At 35.7% G+C, this 22153-nt stretch overlaps 1 protein-coding gene across 4 annotated transcripts in view; it reads right to left on the bottom strand.

Annotated features, from left to right (window-relative positions):
* SPAG16 (sperm associated antigen 16) overlaps window positions 1-22153 on the bottom strand; it is a 1157251-nt gene that overhangs the window by 938770 nt on the left and 196328 nt on the right. For all 4 annotated transcript variants that reach the window (XM_065526049.2, XM_045368377.3, XM_045368378.3 and 1 more), the window contains one exon: window positions 6375-6502. In XM_065526049.2, coding sequence (XP_065382121.1) covers window positions 6375-6502 — 128 coding nt within the window. The remainder of the gene's footprint in view (window positions 1-6374; window positions 6503-22153) is intronic.

Genomic DNA, 22153 nt, shown 5'->3' with positions numbered 1-22153 from the left:
TTTTCAAGATATTTAATTTCAAAACTCACATTTTAAAATGTGAACTTATTATGAAAACATATAATTTAATATGTGATTAATTATGAAAACATATAATTTAATTAATATAGTTTATATATGGATATGTATAATTAAGTACTTAAGCTTTATATTGACTCATGTCCAAAAGTTACATTTCTATAATGCCCATATTTTCACAGTAAAAGCTACTTAGTAACTTTATTTCTGGTGTCTGTTTCAATTAAAATACATGAAATAGTACTGACATGAACCTGTTCGCTAGGTAGCATACACAATTGTGAACTTTGCTCATAGCACAGTCCAAGGTGTCCTATGTATATCTAAGTTCACTTAGTTTAATTACCATCAATCATTTAACATGTCAAACCTGTCCAAACCTGTTCCTCCCTTAGTCTTCCCCATGTAAATTAATGGTCACTTTATTCTTCCTGTTCTCAGGCCAAAAACCTTGGAATCATTCTTAAATTCTTTCTTTCACTCCACAACCAGTTCATTAGAAAATCCTGTGGACTCTCCTATCAAAAAAATAATGAAAATCTGACTACTCATTAGCCTCTATATCACTGTCAACTTAGTCCAGGAAACCTTATAATTTTCTTGGATTACTGAAATAGTTGCTAGTCTACTGGCTTCTATTCTTAACCCCCATAACAGCATAATTTCCTCACAGTAGTTACAGACACTTTGTTTTTACCTACGTAAAATTGCGTAATTCTTCTGTTCAAAATCCTCTAATATCTTCCTAACACTCTCAGATTAAAATTCAAAGTTCTCTTTACTATGATTTATAAGGTCCTAAGTCACAGCCTCTTTGATCCCCAAGTACTTAATTTTATATTCCCCCTCCGATTCTCCAAGCTCACTTATTCTGTCCATGCTGGACCCCTTGCTGTTCCCGCAATATTTTGGATATGCTCCCACCTCAAGGCTTTGCATTTGCTGTTCCCTCTGACTCTAAGTTTCTTCCTAGTGCTCCACACGCCTCACTTCATCACCTGCTTCAGGTTTCCCTCACATATCACTTTCTCAAAAAAAGTCCTGGCCACTCTCTTTACAACTGAAATCATCCTACACTCAGTTTCCCTCTGTCTCGCTTTATGTTTTTCTATAGCATTTATGGCCATCAAATACAGTATGTGTTCACTATTGGCTTATTAACTGTTCCCTCAATCAATGTAATCTCCCTCAGAACAGATTTGTGCCTGGTTAGTTAACTGCCCAGAATAGTGCCTGACACATGTTCAATATTTGTGTGTGTGTGAATGAGTGAATGTGAAAATCTCTTCAATCTTTTTATTTTTAAAATTCATTTCTCATATATGGCCTAACATCTGATTTCACAAAGAGATAGCCCATTAGTCTGGAAAATTAAAGCTTGATAAAGTTTGGAGAACTCTACAACCAACAAATGTTTCAGGGAACCATGCTTCTTCTATCACATGGCTTAGAACTTTCAAAGTCAACAGTGAATCCCACTGGAAGTCTTAGGGGTTAGGTCTGGAAGTGATGTACACCGCCTTTGGTTTATTTTTAGGCACATGGCAAAATTCCCAAGTTCAATTCCAAACTGAAGATATAATCTCCCAATGGGCTCAGAGAAGAGGAAACTGGACTGGTGAGCATCTACCCATCTCTGCCACACATAAACTAGGAAAACACTGCATGCCTACTGAGAACCAAGAATGAAATAAAGTAGAATGAAAGGACTGAACGTGACTAAGGGAGTGAGGAGTAAAATATTAGCTAGATTTTTCAGGCACTGCCTCTCTGAAGAGGTAACATTTGGGCTAAAAGAGATTAGAATGAGCTAGACATGTAAAAATCGGAGAAGTAATACGGGGAGTCCATGGAGAAGGTAGTGGAAAGACCTTGGAGTGGGAATAAGTGTGGTGTGTTTGCAGAATAGTGAGAAGACTGGTGTCACTGAGGAGATAGGGAAAGGGAGAGTGGGAATATACAGCCAAAGAGGTAGGCAAGAGTCTCATCTTGCAAAGGCCACACAGTAAGAAGTTTGGGTTTTATTTTTTCAACAAGGGGGAGACGTCATTGTATTTAAAGCAGGAAATCTGATTATCTGATTTACATTTTAAAAATGTGTTTGGCTATTGTGACATGAGTAATTATTATGGGGTAAGACAGGGTAAATTAGGAGGCTTTTGCAAGAGTATGAGAAATGACCATAGTAATACAGATAGAAAGAAGTGGGAAACAATTAAATATATTCTGGAGGAAAGGCTTATCAGACTTTCTGGTAGATTTAATGGTGGGAATTGCAGGGTGAGAGAATGAGGAATTTTTTAAATGACTCCTAGGCTTTTAGCTTAAGTAAGTTCACACAGATTTGGTACTTTCGCAAAAATAAGGAAGGTAAGGAGAAGATTAGGTTTTCTGCGGGGAAACCAAAGTTATTTTTTGGACAGATGAAAATTTGGAGAAACTTATTAGATATTCAAGCTCAGGAGAGACGTCATGGTAGAGACACCACCATATGTAAAGTATTTAAAGCCAGAGAATGGAAGAAGCCACCTGCAAATGAGAGTGAAAAGAGGAAGCTGTAAAGTTGAGTCTAGGGCCAACTTATCAACCAGAAATCTGGCCAGAGAGGAGCAGCTCACTGAAGATGCTGAGAAAGATATGAGCCTGGGGGTCAGCAGGAATACTAGGAGCTCGCAAATAATAGGAGTCAGGAGAGGAAAAGCAGGAGTGGTCAGTTGTACTGACTGCAGCTCAGAGGTGAAGAAAATGAGAACGAGTGAGTGATGATGGGTGGTGAACATGGGGTGTGGCTAATGACTGGCAAGAGCAGTTTTGGGAGAGGAAAGCAAGAGAACCTGATGGCAGGAGAGAATGGCAAGGACAAGTGGAGGCTGTCAGTTAAGTCCGCACTTTTGTCAGCCTCCTTAGAGACAATGAGCAGGATATGAAGAAACAGCATAGGTTTGATGGGGACTTTTCTGGATAAGAAAGAAAAAATGTTAAACGACTTGGCCACAATGGTGAAATGCTATCTCTACTAAAAATACAAAAATTAGCCAGATGTGGTGGCGGGCGCCTGTGGTCCCAGCTACTCAGGAGGCTGAGGCAGGAGAATCCCTTGAACCTGGGAATCAGAGTCTGCAGTCAGCCGAGATCACACCACTGCGCTCCAGCCTGGGCAACAGAGTGAGACTCCATCTAAAAAAACAAAACAAACAAACAAACAAGTAGTGGCCATCACTGGAAGACATGTTGTAGGCTGATGGGAAGCAACCTGTAAGAGTAGAAGAAAGACATCTACCTAAATCAGAGCTTAAAAACTCTCTTAACTAATTTAATTTAAAATCTTTCTGGTTCTTCGACCTATGAAACCATACTCTATGAAAATGCAAACTAGTAAGACATCACTGATTTTTAAATTACCTGGATTTTAATATGCATTTATTTTATTATGACCTTGTTAGAAAAACATTATAAAAATACATTTTGATAAATCTGTTTTTCCGGAGGAAAAAATACATAATTATTCTACACTTAAACACAATCTAGCTACTTATTTTCATATTTAAGTTTATAGCAATTATCCTAGGTCATGCATGTCATGCATTTTGCCCCAATCATGGGACATAGAGTTGTGTATTACTGGCAAAATTGTATGCCCAACTATAAAAACAGAGATTATTTTTTCATTTTATGTATTTAAAATAATGTGTGGCTTATTCACTATTTTGTAGTTTGCCTTTGGGTTAACCAGATCTGACACAAATTCTTTCTTTGTGATTTGCAAGGTGTCTGAGTCTCGTGTATGTGTGTGATTGAGAAGGAGAAAGGAGAGACAGAGAGAGAAAAATAACAACTGCCTTATAGAAATATAAAGGTCAGAGATAGTGTGTGTATATAGCAGCTGAATCCTGGTACTTATAGAGGCTCAGTAAAGCATTGTTATTTATATTATTTCCATTGTCATTGCCATTACTTTTATTGCTATATTTTTGAAGTTAAGAAACCTATACACTATAGCTGAAGAACTTTCTTTCCACTGATGGTCAATAACAAACAAAAATAAACTTCAAAAATACATAGTCCCCAAGCAAAAAAACTGTCTTTTTCCTTAAAGAAGCATATAATTGGGTCAATAAACACTGTATTGTAGACTTACTAAGTACTAAGATTCTGTATGTGTGTATCTGTAGAGGGGGTGGTATCTGGTTTTAAAATTAAGGACACAGATTATGAAACTATTTGAGAAACACTAATAATTTTAAATTGAGTTTTATATCATGTCTAGTTAAGGATTGGTAGTATAGAATGAGAGTACAGAGAAAGAAGTAGCAGAATAAACTACTACTTTTGGGAGAATGACAAACACATACAGCAAAAAAAGAAATAGTAGTATAAGGAAGCAGAAAATGAGACCAATTGGAAATGAAGTAGACAGGCAAAAAGTGTCCCATGTAAATAAGTTGTCCCAAAGTCACAACTTAATCTTCCACTGAGGTATGTTACCCTAAGAGACTAGTGTTTGATTTTCTTTTACCGATTTATTATTCTACCAATAAACAAACTAATAATGCTACAGCCTTCCCTCCTAATAGGTTAACTAGTGAAGATTGTTAACGAAAACATTATTCTTTGAGTTGCAGTAGTAGTAATCAGGACAGCTGTCTTTCCAAAGGCTGGCAATAAATGAAGCTGAAATCCATATTTTCCCTTTGACTAAGAGCTAAATGTTTCCCTCTGTTTCTTCTTCACATTTTCATTTAATAGAAGCTTTTCCCTTAACCTCCACATAATTGTTGCATTGACCAATATGTCCCATTATCTCCATAAAACACACAAGCTGCACTCATTGAACTCCAACTGCTCAGAGCTCTCCAATCACACACAAGTAGACCAGCACTGACTACACTCATCTGCCAAGGTTCATGATTATAAACAGTCACAGGAGTTTGGTCCTAAATCTGTTTATAAGCCAGTTGTGTTTGCTATTGTAGTATTAGCATTAGTTATGGTGATGAAAAGTGAGAATGATAAACAAAATTGCTTTCGATGAAAATTAATGTTACAAAAAGGTGGGGAGATCAACTGAAGTTGTTTGAAGTTCTTATTTTAGATAAAAGAAATGAAAAATTGAAATTGTAGAAGACTCATTACTGTCATAGCTTAGGTAAGAAATATCGTGTAGAATTCCAATCAATAGACATTTAAGAAAAAGTCGTGACCTTACAGCAAAAGACTAGCATATGAGTACAGGCACTTGTTTTATCTTGAAATAGAATACTAAGGTATAAATGTATCATTTTTATGGTTCCCTTTACTAACAGACGTTTTCAATTCATTCACCTACTGCTTTTGGTCATGACAGAAGTATTCATATGTGCTATGTTCTCATGACATATACCAGAGACAACATTCTTGCTACCAGGAAATCATCAACAAATGGGGTTTAGGAAGTAGACTGCACATGCCATATGGTCATCAAGAGCAGAGGAAGTTTTGCAAATAAAAAGGGAATACTCACTACAGGTAAAATATATATGTTAAAGAGTGGTTAATGTCTCTTCTGAGTCATTAGTCCTCCTTAAGAATAATAGGAGCAATTACAAAACAAATGCCATATATTTTTGTACAAGTCTTAGATTTCTTGAAGATCAGTTACATAAATTTGGGACTCTATGACAAAATGCAAGAAAATAATGCTACTTATATAAACTAAACCATAATGAAAATGATGTATCCATGATTATCAACAAAAGCTGGCCACTTAATTAAATGTAAATGTACCATGGAATTATAAGGATTATATATGCATATTTTCTACAGAAATTTTTTTAATTTTGAATAAAAATACTATCCATTTTATAAGTTTTAAAATAAATGTTTATGAATATAAATATGCAGATTTTTAAAAGAATTTATTTCAATAAATGTTGAGTAATACTAAGTCTCATCTTTAAACCTACGTAGTTATAGTTCACAAAATTACAGTCCTCATAACAAGTAAAAATAACTTATTAATGGGGAAAAAGAACATTGGTAAAATTGGTAAGTAAAAAAAACAAATGAAATGCATAGTTGCTGAGATCCTATCTTTAAAGTAATCCTAGAAACTTCTCTACAAATGATTTGTGCATTTTTACTCCAACCTCTACAATAAAATACATAATAGTGCACTTAGTCTGTACTGCCACCAAGTGCTTAAACCAATTACTTTTAAGATTCTTACAGCAGCTATAAGCAAATTCTTTCACTGCTATGAGTAGCAATTTTGAAAGGCTAAAAGCACACCATGTCAACCATGAATGGCTGTAAGAGCACCAAAATTTTGACATGAAAATAAAATCTCAAAAGTATTAATAAAACATCAAAAATCCTACCAGCTCACTGGAAGTTCATGGAGTCTAAAAATATTTTTCAGCTTGTAGTCAAATTTTGCTGGAGAAAGATTTTCTTTACAAACATTCAGGTTTGCATTTGGTTGCATATCTATGGGAAATTCTGAATCCTAGAGAAAAATATTAAACAAGAGCTCTGCGTTAAATATTAAAATCACTGCACATGTTGATACTCTGATTTAATACTAAATTACAACATAAACATTATAATTATATTTGCCCAGAATTTACATGAAGTCCTTCATTTCCAGTTTCAGTTTTGAGGAAAATATTTAAAAAGATAAAATTTTAAATAAGGCACATATCAATTTATATAACCAATTACAATTCTAAGCCTCAAGCTACATGTTAAAAATTACTTGAAAATACTCCCTATTTGAATTCCAATGAAGCACAATATAGCATTGTCATATATTATTGGTTGTCTTTTTTTAAATAAGCTTTCCAGGCCCAACAACAACGCCAGCAGTCAAAAGTCCATAATTCTTATGCCCCTTTTGTCCCCTATACATGGCAGACTAAAAACACTTTCATTGCGTAACAAAGTTAACATTTGCTAATTGATTGATTACGATTTTCTTTTTAAATCTAAGGACACAGGACTAATTTAAAAACACTTACTGAAAGTAAACCGTTTCTATTAATCCCGTCAAATCACACACATTAGAATCCACATATCATTTCTTGGTCACCTCCCTCTCCACCAAGCAAACCATAGCTACAGATCAAAGAGCATTTTCAGTCCATGAGAAAGTAGTCCTTGCTCAGTGGAAAAAAGACATGCTACGAATAAGCACTCCACACATAATGAAGGAGAGATTAATTACTTAACTCGACTCAAAAAAACAAGTTATGAATCCCCTACTAGCTAATTCTGTAAAATTGCTCTGACAGAAGGCTCATATCATGAATTTTTGCACCCATTTATGCATTCAAAAATTATTTATCTCAAACATTATTTTAGGCATGAAAAATCTTTCTTTTTTCTTTTTTTTTTTTTTTTTTTTTTTTTTTTTTCCATTTTTGAGACAGAGTCTCACTTTGTCGCCCAGGATGGATTGCAGGGGTGGGTTCTTGGCTCACTGCAACCACTGCCTTCTAGATTCAGGCAATTCCCCTGTCTCAGCCACCCGAGTAGCTGGGACTACAGGCGCATGCCACCACGCCCAGCTAATTTTGTGTATTTTTAGTAGAGACGAGTTTCGCTATATTGGCCAGGCTGGTCTCAAACTCCCGACCTCTGGTGATCCGCCTGCCTTGGCATCCCAAAGTGGTGGGATTACAGGCGTCGTCAGCACCGCCTCCGGCCTGAAATAATATTTTTCTAATTAACAAAGTAGTACATATTAATATAGAAATTTTGTGCATTTCATAATACTACAAAAACCTAAAAGCTAGCTTAGTCTCACCACCCAGATATAATTACTATTAACACTGTGGTTTAATTACTTAATATTTTCCCATCTTTCTCTCTCAAGTTTTACAAAATTGGAACCACGCTCTATTATCTTCTCTCATTTTTCATTTATCAGTGCTGCATTTTCACATCATTTAGTCTGTTTTGAAGGAATGATGAATGCCACGTTTTACTTATTCAGTGATTTTTGTCTCTCTTATGGTTATCAACGTTATGAACAGAGTATTTGGTCTATAAATCTGCACTTCACTAAGTATTTCCTTAAAGCATAGTACCAGAACTGTAAATAATTCAAATAGAATAAATATTTGAGAAAAACATGATCCCTTTTCACAGACTGCTTTTTAGAAAAGCTGTACCAATTATACTTCTGCCAGTCACGTAGCACTGGGTGCAATTCACCATATCTTTGTTAATGGCATATACACACACATGTGCATACACACATGCACTTAAAACAATCCATTCTTTCAATAGTTATTTCCTTTGAATAATATTTATTATTGAGTGTCAATTTTATGATAGGCACCAGTTTCAGTTCTTATACCACTAAACAAAATAGACAAAATTATCTCCCTTATGGAGCTTACATTCTAAAACAAGCAACACCTAGGGCAATATAAATAATGAACATATATACTATATTATATCTATAAAACAAAAAACCTGTGAAAAAATTTATTGCCAATTCATATATAATTAAGTTAAACATTTCTATATTTTTTATTTCTTTGCTTTACTTCATATTTTCTGAATTGCATATTTATGCCGATTGCTTATTTTTCTATTGTTTTGCTTGTATTTTATTTTAATGATGATGCTTGGGTTGGAAATAGGGGAAGGAATTTCTAACATAAATTAGTATGTTAGAAAATATAGCAAGATGGATCCAAATCCAGTCTTATATAGTTGTTTGTACTGCATGAAAATATCTGAAACCACAAACACAGCAATTTTTATAAGCATTGTTAAACCAATCATCATATAAAACAAAGAGGTATTTAATAAAACCTAATCAACTAGGTCCTGCTGCCTATTTAGTAGAGCTAAAAAAAAATAGTAAAATATGATGATAACTGAACAACTATTTATAAAAAGATTTACATCAAGAGCAGCAAAACCCTAATAAAAACAGTCCAATCTAAGCATAGATTCACTTGCAGAGGTAAACATCAGATTTCTTATATCACCCAGCCTATATGCTGAAATATTTCAGGAGACAATGGCCAATACATGGGTAGGCAAGATCAGTGACGTAAATGTGAGATATATAAATAAGAACAATGTGTACAGGATGGAAGAAGTAAAACAAATCTTAAAATTATTCTTCCAAGCAAAAAAACCATAGCCTTTTTTTGTGTTGACAAGGTACAATTGGAAGGCAAAGCTAAGCTCTCAGCAGTGTGCTTTAATAGTTCATTGGTCTCAACTCAAAGTGCACATTGAACTCACTAGGCAGCTTTTTAAAAAAATACCAGTATCACTGAGTCACACCCCAAATAAATTAAATAATGATTTAAGAGTAAGGCTCTGGCACTGGTGTTTATTTTAAAGATTTCTACGTGAAATAGAAGTCAGGGTTAAAATAATGGCTTTCCTTAGCAACTCAGCTCCACCACATACGAGTGCAAACTCAGGCAAGCTATTTAACAAGCTTTCAAAACATACATACACACACACACACATATATGCGTATATATATATATATATATATATATATTTCTATCTGTAAAATGCAAACCCAATCATACCTGTCTTAAACGCTGCATGAAGATTGAGATAATCTCTGCAAAGCATTCATCACATGTTAGTCACCTAACACATTCATTAAATTCTTAGTAAACGTTATCTATTTATATTGCTATTTTTATTATTTCTGCAACTAGTGGCACATTAATTTCAGCTGGTAAGCAAATTCATCATGAATTATTTCATACTCCACTTATTTTTTATGAAATAATTCTATATTAATCAAATTATAAGTTTAATATTCTCCTGGTATATTGATTGAAGCAGACTTGATTTTGACATAATCTTACCCCCCCAAATCCCAGTTTCATAACCAGTTAATGGCTGGTTATCTCTATATGTCCCAGTACCAATAATAAAATAAGTTATTGCTTTATGGGCCAATTGGAATTAAATATAGTCTTATGTTTAAAAAAATGGAAGACCTGTGCTTGGCCTGTTTCACTTAACATAATAACTTTCAGTTCCATCCATGTTACTGCAAATGACAGGATTTCATTCTTTTTTATGGCTGAATAATATTCCATTATATATATACCATATTTTCTTTTTTCACTCACCCATTCACGGGCACTTAGGTTGATTCCATATTTCAGCTATTATGAACAGTGCTGCGATAAACATGAGAATGCAGACATCTCTTCATTATATTAAGCGAAATATGCCAAGCACAGAAATACAAATATTGCATGTTCTCACTCATATGTGGAAGCTAAAAAAGTGGATCTAAGAAGATAAAGAATAGATTGGTGGTTACTGGAGGCTGAAAAGGTCAGTGGAGAAGGAAGGATGAAGAGAGGCTGAATAATGGGTACAAATACATAGCTTCATAGAAGAAATAAGACCTAGTGTCCTGTAGAACAGTAGGGTGACTCTAGTTTACAATAATCTATTGTACATTTCAAAATAGCTAGAAGAGAATAATTCAAATATTTCTAACATAAAGAAAAGACAAACATTTAAGGTGATGGGTACCTGAATTATACTGATGTGAACGTTACAAATTATATAAATTACCACTTGTACCCTGAAAAAAATAAAAAATAATAAAATATTTTAAATGTCAAAGACCCAATGGGCACCTCATTCTTAACTTGAGTGACACATCAGTTAGGCATCCCATGGGAAGCCAAGCTATCTACTGGGCCTCTTTCCCCATGAGTCCCTTGGGTACCCAGGTTTCCCCCCCAACCCTAGATCTGTGCCACTCAACAGAGGTCTCTGCTTCCCTATCTTGTTATTTGCTGTTCATTGAACTAACATTCACAGGAATTGCCCCAAACAATTTGTAAGTGGAAGTGAAAAATTATTCAATCAGGCATTCTGTCAACATTTGAGTATCTACTCTATTTCAGGAATTATGTTAATTACCAGGTCACAAATATAAGTAGAATACATTCCTTCTACTCCAAGGATTCACAGTCCTGTGAAGGGTACAGCAAAAGTGAAAAAAAAAAATCATTGGAAAAAGCTAGAGTAAAATATGCAAAAGATAATAAGCAAATAAATAAGCAATAAAACTGTTGGAAAAGGGGAGATAAAATTATCATTAATTACAGATATTATGATTACATTGATAGATGATTAGATAGACAAGCCAAAAGGAAAAAGAAACTAAAGAGGCCATTTTACTATGGCTGATTACATCTGACAAATTATAAAATTAGTAAGTTTCGCTAGTATGCAATGAATTAACAGAAGATATAAAAGAAAAATATTGTCTGGGTGCAATTCCTCATGCCTGTAATCCTAATATTTTGGTAGGCCGAAGCAGGTGGATCGCTTGAGCTCAGGAGTTCGAGACCAGCCTGGGCAATGTGGTGAAACCCATCTCTACAAAAAATACAAAAATTAGCCAGGTATGGTGGCTCCCACCTGTACTCCCAGTTACTTGGGGGGCTGAGGCAGGAGGATCGCTTGAGCCCAGGAGGCGAAGGTTGCAGTGAGCCAGGACTGTGCCAATGCACTCCAGCCTGAATGGACAGAGTGAGACACTGTCTCCAAATAAGAAAAGAAAACAAAAGAAAAGAAAAATATTCCACTAACTCTAACAGCAATCAGATATAAAGACCTACTAGAACACTAACAAGAAATGTGTTAAACCTAAAGAAAGAAACTACACTTCATTCAGAGATATAAAGCAAGGTCTTATTAGTATAGATAGTCCATGGACTCAGAAAGTCTGCTGATAAACTTCTGAAGAAGTTCGATTTAAATATTCAATTCAAGTCAAAATATCAATGTGAATTTGGGAGCAAGCTTATCTCTTGCAGTACCTAGTGTTGCTTACACTGATCAATACTACTGGGAAATGATAATTCATCAGTGACCATTTAAATTAATTTTTAAAAATAAAAAGTTAAAAGATATTTTAAGATAGATATTTTAAAAATAAACACCCTATTAAAACAGATTTTATATGGCTTTTCTTTCCTTGTCTTAATTTCCCATGTGGAGAGGAATTTACCAAAAATGGAGACATTTTGCTTAGGCTTCTGTGCCCTCATTATTTCATTCATCACTCAAATGGCCCATTACCCGCTGACAAACTTCACACATCGCTACCTAGGAGTGACTGACAGCTGACATTATCAGCAAGACTTGATTGAGCTAATTGACATTCACAGTCTAAGTATGAAAATAAGAATGGGTCAGGAAAAGTCTTTCTTACTCATATATTTATTCAATTATTTGACCTTTATGTTTGTTTTCATTTCTTGGGCTTTAGACTGTAGGGAGAAGGATTATATTTGCAAAATGATGTTTCCCCAAATGTACTTAAATATTTTTAACTTAGTACTCATCAACTATCTAGTCTTTGAAGTTTCTATTCTAGATGTTTATATAAAACAAAATAGTTTTAATGTATTTTAAATTTATCACTGAAACTGTTTTAACTTTGACTCATAAGGCTGAAGCCATAAAACGAACAAAAAAGATGTACAGCCATAAACATTCACTTACAAACTTCACAACGTCATTATTTTAACATTATATTTCTAAACTAAACTTATTTGTGTCATAAACTAACAGAACATAGATAAAAGATCTGCTTGATTTAAAAACATAGGAAGTGATTAGATTTATCTTCTCTTAGTATGCACAGTATTTTGCATAGAAGGAATTATTTTAAGAAACACTTTTAGAATACAATTAAAGGCTAACACAAAAAGTGATACGCTTAGAAAATATTTAGCTTCTAAAGTTAAATAAGCACATATTTTTACTATATTGAATAATAAAGACTATTACTTTAAAACAAACTGCCATTAGTCAATTTCAACAGTTCTTCCAAAAGCAATCCTCTGACCAGGGCATCAACATTATCCGGGGACTTACTTGCAAAGCAAATTCTCAAACCCCTTTCCAAACTTACTAAATCAGAGTCTCCGTGAATGGGGCCCAACAATCTGTTTTCAGTGAGCTTTCCAGGTGATTCTGAGGCTTACCCAAGTTTGAGAATCCATCTGATCAACAACCCATCTTTCAAAATTTAGCAAACAGTTAAAAGATTTATAAAGCCTATCTGTAAGCATTACCATAATAGGTTCAATATATATGCCATGTAAATTTGTACAAGTGCTCTCATACACTGCTGGTAATAATGCAAACTTTCTAGAAAGAAATTTGGTAATATGTATCAATTATATTACATAATGACCAAACACCTTCTGTAAGTAAGTCAGTTTCTAAAAATGTACTCTCAGAAAATATTCCGACCAATTTGCTAAGATCTACATATAAAGTTTTCTATGGGTCATTATTTATTATAATGAAGGACTAGAAACACCTAAATTTCAAATAAAGGGTGTTTAATTTGATTGAACCATAGAATGCCATGCATCCAGGTGATGAAACATTATTTAGTTATTAATAAAAATATAATAATATTCATGAAGAATACAGACATAGGAAAGTGTCCACATACTATAGATGATATATGTATGACATATTTACACATATGTGCAACTAAAAGAAAGTGTGTCCAAATATTAATAGTAACTAACTTCATACGTTTTTCATTTTATAATATTTTGTATTCATTCATTTCTACATATTCAAATTTTTCTATAAGGAATTAATATCACTTTTAACACAGAAAATCATGGAATTAAATATGTACACAATCTATAAATACCATATTTAACAGAATATAAGCAAATTAACTTAATGGCTTATCTATTTAATATTCCTTTTCCTCTAGCATAAATGGGCTTTACCACCTTATTAACAATCTGGTTCCTGGCCACATAATTCTACACTCTAATCAGAACCGTGATTCACAAAGACTTTTTCTCATCTATTTCCAGACTCTTTGTCAGGGAGTAATCAGATATTTCAAATTGCGCATTCCACTGATGGTTTATAATTACCTAAGAAGAACATAATTATACCTAAACCTAAATCTCAATTTATTAGTTAATAAAAATGAACATACAAATTAGAAGAATCATTATACCATTTGATTTTATAAACCTCCTCCTTCCTACTAAATAAGAATATGCTTATGATCTGACTACTGTCAAAACCCAGCACATGGCACTGATTTTCGATCCTGACATTTCCTTAAACTGAGACAAACTCAGCATGAGGATGTTTAGTAGTTTTAGAGTTATTTACAAATGTCAGTTCTGTACCCTCTTGTACCTAGGTGTGGCCATGTGATTTACCTGATGAATGAAATGTGAGCAAAAGCAACATGGGAGCAAGCCTGAAGTGCCAGCATGTGTTTGGCCACCGCTTTGTGCCCTTCATCTGATAATATGAAAGTATGAGGCAGGCACTCCCATCCAGCCTGTGGCCCTCAGTGATTATGATGTGCAAAGCCCCCTTGCACAAGGTAGTGCAAGAGAGGTATGTTTTTCTGTTTTAACCCACTGAGATATTTGAGTTGGGTTTCTGTGCAGATACAAACATTTCAAGTTTTAGATAAGATCATACGTACTGAGAAAAAGTTTAGGGAAGTCTCATTTTCTGTTCTCATTACCAAGTCAAGATATCCTATTACTGTTTGTAATTCCCAATTGTAGTATGTATTTCAGTGATGTTCTGATGCTTCCTTCATTTACAAAAATCACTGCAATGGCAACCTTAATAAACTTGTGTCATAAAGCAAAGAATGAAGTCTATGCCCTTCTCTTGCACAGACCTTTTCTGAGAAATGGGAATAATGATCCAATCCATTTGTGTTCCTTTTACTACAGTTTCCTTTTGGAGAATGCAAGAAATATTCTGTTCACTATGCACAGTGCCAGAGGGCAGCCAGCTGGCATAGTTCCTATTACTGGCACAAAGAGGACACACCTGGGTTATTTATCCCTCTATTTATTTGGAAGCCATCCTGGTTGCTCACATAATCCTCAGGAGTTTAAACAGAGGCTAAACAAAATTGAAGCAGGATTCAGGAGGTCAGGGGGCACTTACATAGTATCCAGTTATTGCTTATGTGTAGCTACTAAAATACAGGTATTTATTTTGCTGATGGTTTTAAGTCAAGTCAGTTCACAGTTGTGATAAATGGTTATAAGAACTTTTAAAACCTTATTAAAAACAAAAATGTAAGCAATTAATTGAAAGATGACAAAAGTCAATGAATTAGAAATTTATCAATAAAAATGTATTCTATTAAGGTTTGGAAAGTAAGGTAGCTTCTCTACTAGCAGTTTATTTTGAAAATGAATGAAGGCTTTCTAAACTTTTATTAATTCCTCTTACCTAGCAGTGTGTAACCTAAAATTGATAGAAGTGAACATTTCAGTGACTTAGATTATATCCCTCTCAATATAATTTTCATTTAAAATAAACAATTATGTAATCTCTACAAAGCAGAGACCAAGAATAAGCCTTATAAAGGTTAAATTTGACTGAAGATGTATCTGACCAACTAGAAATTGCTTAATTGAATGGCTTGTCATGTTGTATTCACTGCCTAATATATTCTTTAGTTGGCGGGCTTCCAAAATGAAGAATAAGCACACATTTTTGTAATTGAAATTACAGCACAGCTCAGCTATCTTATTCTGACATTAATGCTAACAGGTTAATAATTACAATTTAATAAAAATTATTTCTAAGTTATTCACTTTTTCTATTTGATAAGCTTGTTTTATAATAATAAAAACATCTGGAAAGGGTCAGTTATATGTTATATGTAAAATAATCCTAGACAGTAAGTTATAACTTTTGTTTAACACTATGATAATCACATAAAAGTGTTACGAACCTAAAAATATTCAAAGGGAGAGTGTACAAAATAGAAAGACAGGTAGCCAAAAGCAAACGGAGGTTCAGAAGAGTGTGTGCCATATGATGACACAAGTGATCACTTCTGTCAATACTGGGTGCTGAAACAGTGCTAGACAATGCTTTACACAAAAGTCAATTAATGGAACAGCTTTTGAAAATGGTGTCCTCGTTTCTAACAGATTTACTAAATTAAGAATTCATAGATTCACCTATTTCAGTTATGGTATTACCCTGAGTAAACATCAAAGATTTTCTGATTAGTTTTGTGGACAGAAAGTATGGATGATATTGACATCTCTTCTCTGCTTTAACCTGCTTCCATTCCTCAAAGGCAAGGCAAAATTTTGCTGTAGCAAGGCTAACTTATTTGCATTATTGGCTAAGGGGATATGCCTAATAGTACTGTCCCAACCAATTGGCATCTGTATGCTTTACATGCCCAGCTATAAATGCAAGTTTATGCCCAAAGTGATAGCATCTTAGCTAACTGAAAATGTCATTCTCTGTAGATGTCCATAAGGATTATCTTTGTGTGGGTTGGCAACTTAAAATGTAATAAAATTCCACAGTAAAATAACTAACTTCTACTATTAGCTACTCAAGATACTTGATCTTATTGTAAGCTTCCATAACATTTATCTTCTTTCTGATAATGTATGCTTCCATACTTCTCATCTTTGAATTTTAAGTAAAGTGGCAGTTATGACTATTTAGAGCAGAGGTCAGACATTCAAAAGCCAGGCATCAGAAAAATAATTCAAATGAATGAATTAGGCGGACATATGAAGAGATACATTCTACATGTTTAACACATAGATCACTTCAACATAGAAACATGCTGTCCCCCTTGTTTCAATACACATATAAGTTTCTAGATCTTTCTTTATCCCCTGTTACCCTCTTTTGATATAGACACGAGTACTAAACATAATTTTCCTCTTTACTGTAAAAAAAAATGAGGAAATGTGAAGATAAATGCTAATGCAGATAAGGCTCAGCACTGGGAAGACAAGTGTGGTGGTGATGGCTGTAGAGGACTGAGGAAAGCATGCATGTCTTGCCTAAAGCACCTGCTGGCTCTCAGTTCCAACAAACGATGGGGGATGTAGGAATGTAAGCCCAATGTTAACAGATAGCACTTTTTTTTTTTTCAAAAGGAACCATATATTTGGGGTTTTCATTGACTCATTCAACAAATATTTATTGATAGTCCTAATTTATCAAGTATTATTCCAATTGCCTGAAATACACTAGTAAACACATACACACACACACACACACACACACAAAGATCTTAATCCTCATGTAGCTTACAATATATTGAGGAGACAGAAAATAAATAATAAACATATACAAGTATACCACATAAAATGTTAGATTAAAAATGCAGTAGAAAGAAAGAAAAAGGCAGCAGGGTAAGAGAGACTGGAAGCACATGGGGATAATTTTGTGGGGCATGATGTATGAAATTATACATGCGGCAATCTGGTGAGGCCTCATAGAGAAGGTGACATTTGAGCAAAGACTAAGACAGTGATAGATTTAACCATGATGATATTTAGAAGAAGAACATTCCTGGCATAGGAAAAAGCCAGCTCCAAGTCCAGAATTTAAGAGTAAATGTGGTATTTTACAAAAAAAAAAAAAAAGAGGCCAGTATGGCTGGAGAAGAAAAAGAGAAAAGAAATACATGTTTAAGTGAACTAGAATAAATTTTGAATGCTGACAGCAAATTTTTATTATAATTATTTAATCCTGAGAAATGTCAACATTGAGAGGACCAAACAAAATGCATCTATGGACTGCCAATTTTCTATCCTTATCCTTGACTTATAACTCATTAAATGTATTAAAAATCCTTAGTAAGATTATTTAAGACTGTTGGTTAAATTGAAGATTCCTAAGAGTATTCAGAAGATGAATGGATAAGAATAATTAAGTGAAGCCTTCTTGATTTTGGCTTCCCCCTCCCACCACTCACAGAGTAGGAATATGGCAGAATCTTCCAGAACAGTCACATAGTTTCATTAATTCATTCAGAAAAATGTATTAATGTGCAAATGGCAGGCTAAATGCCTGGGATATGGAACTATGAAAAGCATTCCCTGATCTCAAAGTACCTAAAAAGAAACTGTTGCTGGTGAATCACCATCCTCTAGAGCAAAGAAGAGGGGGTATTTTTGTAATAGTAGCTACCATCACGTTCATATTCACTGGCCACAAGAACAAGCCACACTTAAAAATTTTCCATTAGTAAAAAAATAGTACTCATATTTATGACATTACAGAATTTACAAATCCCTTTCCATGTACTGCTACATTGATATAGACAGTGATTTATTTTGCTAGCTAGACTTAAGACAACAAAACAGCTCAGGTGGTTTGCTTATTAAAGTCAGAGTGACTTGTCATAACCTCATGGCAAAATTTAAATGTACCTGTTTGATATTCTTCTATCTTTATATGACTTCTGATATACAATGCTATATTAGTCCATTCTCACACTGCTATGAAGAAATACCCAAGACTGGGTAACTTATAAACAAAAGAGCTTTAATTGACTCAGTTCCAGATCGCTGGGGAGGCCTCAGGAAACTTACTATCATGGTAGAAGGAAAAGGAGAAATAGGTACCTTCTTCACAGGACAGCAGGACAGAGTGAGTGCAAGCAGGGGAAATGCCAGACAGTTCCAGATAGAGTCTAGGACCAGAGTGAAAACTGCCATCCCCATCTTATCTACTCTCTCTCAATTGGTTTCTTCTGAATGATGCCTTTTAACCAATCAAATGATGCCTTTTTCAAGCCCACCCATGGACCAATCAGCATTCATTCCCCCATTCTAAGCCCATAAAAACCCCAGACTCAGTCTCACAGATGGCAACAAGCTTTTGGGTCCCCTCTTGCTTGTGAGAGCTTAATTTCTGTCACTCAATAAAATTCTACCCTGCCTTACTCACTCTCCAGTGTCCACATACCTTATTCCTTTTGGTCACAGGAAAAGAACCCAGAAATCTCTGAACTGCTTGAATGAAAGAGTTGTAACACTCCTGCTCACCAAGCTGTGGGCAGTGAGAGTAAAAGAGCTGTTACACTCCCTTCCACTTCTGGAGCTAAGGAAGAGAAGAAACCACTGGGCGCCACTCCCTCCTGCTCACTGAGCTATGGGAATGAAGAAGACACTGGGTGCCGCTTCTTCCCACTCACCAAACTATGGAAGCAAAAATGCCACAACATTTCTGGGGGTTCATCCAGGATCAATGAAAGTTTGAGTAAGAGTGGACCTATGACTCTTTACTTTCATTCTGAGTCTTCTTGTCCTCAGATTTTTTACAAAAGCAGATAGAACACTGGGCCTCTGTCAGCCAGTTAAAAGTAGATAGTGCAGCTGCTGGTCTATAAGATTCAGAGAACAGGCTTGCTGGGGAGGATCTTGTCAATCCCCCTTCACCCTCAGGTGTTAGGGGATGTTCATTTTAATCCAATCCAGCTCCGCTTCCAGAAGTCTAGCTGTCATGTGGGATCAGAATAAGGTCCTGGGGCAATTGAAGGTATCTGGCCAAGGCCACACCTCGACATTACCAGAAGACTCCTGGATTGGCTCCAATTCCCGACAGTCTGTTCAGGTGTTGCAAAAAAACTCTCAGCCTTTCCTATCACATTTTCTTTCTTTCAAGACTCCTGTGGCTGCTATCCCCTCTTTATATACAATGTAACAGGTGTTTTTGCAACCCAAAAAAAATAGTATTAGTGGCTAGAATGAATACTTGGTTTAGTCATCAGGAGCGTAATCCTGAACAATGTTGTTTCTGTCTATTCTTAGAAACAGGGGGATGTAAAAATTAAGAGAGCTTTCTTTCCCCTGTTGAAGAAACCCATTAGCATAGTGCAAGAGACTACTTCCCCCAGGGATCTTCCCTCCTCAGCATTTAAGTTTGTTTTGTTTGTTTGTTTGTTTGTTCCCCACCATGTCAGGAATCAGCATAATCCTGAAAATACAAGGAGCTTTTCTATGTGAAGGATTGATTTTTTCCTTTTGGGAGACATCTTATTTGGCCAGGTCCCCAGTTCCCAGGATTCCTTTTCTTTCCTTTGTCTGAGAAGGATCTATTTTCATAGCGTCACATTACTATTACTCCAGTGTATTTTTTATGCTTTGGTTTGGAGCCCTAAAAGGAAAACTAGATCTGAGGAACCACAGGAAATCAACAACAGAAGGCTAGGACACAGTGCAGGTAAGCATGACTATCCCTGCCGACTAGTCCTTCCTGCTTCATGGGGGAAAGTCATGCTCACAACCATGGCATAAGCACCAAGAGTCCATCCATAGTTCCAGTACCAGGTACTGAGATTTGAGGGATGCTTCAAATTCAAGATGAGCAAGGGAGAGACTAAGAGACTTTTCTCCCCTCTGTCTTTTCAGGTGGGTAACAAACCATCTGCAGCCTGCACTCCCCTCAAGTGTATCCTGAATCACTGGGACTCCTGTGAGCCCTCAGACTTTGAAGAAAAAACGTCTTATATTATTTTGCCTCCATTCTAAAAATCATTTTAGGGAGGTACAAGCCTTGCTCATGCCCCTACATGAAATGCCTTGTGAATATAACCTCATTAAGATACAGGTCTCCTGAACTCTACAGGACTTAAGACAAATTAAGGGGAATCTTGGCAAGTTTTCAGATGACCCGGACAGTTATATAGAGGTTTCCAGAATTTAACCCAAGTATTTGAACTCTCCTGGAAGAATGTAATGTTACTTTGGAATCAAACCCTGACTACTGCTGAGAAGCAGACAGCCCTACAAGTGGCAGAGACGTTTGGGGATGAGCTTTGTATCTCATATAGTGCCAAGGAAGGGGAAGAGCCTTATACAATTGGAAAAACAGCAGTACCATTGGAGGACCCTAAATGGGACCCCAATGATGACATGTGTGATGGTTAATACTGAGTGTCAACTTCATTTAATTGAAGGATGCAAAATATTAATCTTGGGTGTGTCTGTAAGGGTGTTGCCAAAGGAGATTAACATTTGAGTCAGTGGGCTGGGAAAGTCAAACCCACCCTTAATCTGGGTGGGCACCAACTAATCAGCTGCCAGTATATCTCATATTAGTTTTGGCCCTCTTGAGAACCCTAGCTAATACAGATTTTGGTACCAGGAGTTCTAGAGGAACAGAATATTAAGGATGGAGTTGTTTCATTGGTTTTAGGGTTTCTGGAGCTGGCTGTTTAATATGATTAGACTCAAAAATGCTAAAGACTGTACTTACTAATAGTATGGAGAACACTGACAGTCCTTGGTGTGAACTGTTCATAGAAATATGCAAAATAAATGCATTTGACACTCCTGACTCACCAAACGTGAGAGGCAAGGAGTTAAGTGACTCTATACATAATACCTTTGATCATATATGGGGAATGTAATAAAGCTGGTTGGTTGCTCCTCAGTTCAGTAGACAAAGTGATGAAAGAAAATGAGGAACTCAGGGATTCTATCTCCCAGCTCCAGAAGCAGATACTGAGCCTCAAATCTGCTAAGATTTCCCTGAGTGAGAGACCTATCTCCTGTAGAGAATGAGCTGAAATTGTGGAAAAAACAGACAGAGGCTCTTATCATGTGAGTGGCTGACCTGCAACAAAAAGTGCATGCACAGCCTTGCCAGGTGTCTACCGTTAAAGTGAAAGCATTGATTGGAAAAGAATGGGACCCTGCAACTTGGAAGGGGAACATGTGGAAGGATGCTGATGAAGATGGGGACACTGAGTTTGTAAACTCTGATGAACCTTTTTTGCCAGAAGGAACAGCATTCCCATGCCCAGTCGTGGCAACATCCCCTCCCTAACCAATGCTGCCATCAGCCTTTCCACCTTTGTCTGAAGAGATAAACCCTGCGCTGCCTGAAGCAACAGTGATGACTTCCCCTGAGGCAGTTGCCAGGAAAAAAATAATGTTGATTCTTCTCAGGAGTCACCCCCAACACCCGTTTGCTTCTATACCTAAAACTAGACTAAAGTCCCGGCAGGCCCCAGAGATGAGGTTGAGAGTGTGAGCACGAGGAGGTGTACTACACTCGAAAATAACTGCTTGAGTTTTCTAATTTATATAAACAGAAATTGGGAGAACGTGCATGGGAATGGATATTAAGGGTGTGGGATACTGGTGGAAGAAACATAGAGTTGGATCAGTCTAAATTTATTGATTTGGGCCCCCTAAGTAGGGACTCTACATTTAATATTGCAGCTTGGGGAGTTAAAAAGGTTCTAGTAGTTTATTTGCTTGATTAGCTGAAATATGGATTAAAAGATGGCCCACTGTGCCTGATTTCCCTTGGTTTAATATGGAGGAAAGGA

The sequence above is a fragment of the Macaca fascicularis genome, chromosome 12 (genome assembly GCF_037993035.2).
Source record: "Macaca fascicularis isolate 582-1 chromosome 12, T2T-MFA8v1.1".
NCBI lineage: Eukaryota > Metazoa > Chordata > Mammalia > Primates > Cercopithecidae > Macaca > Macaca fascicularis.
This window is presented reverse-complemented; position numbering and strand designations above follow the sequence as displayed.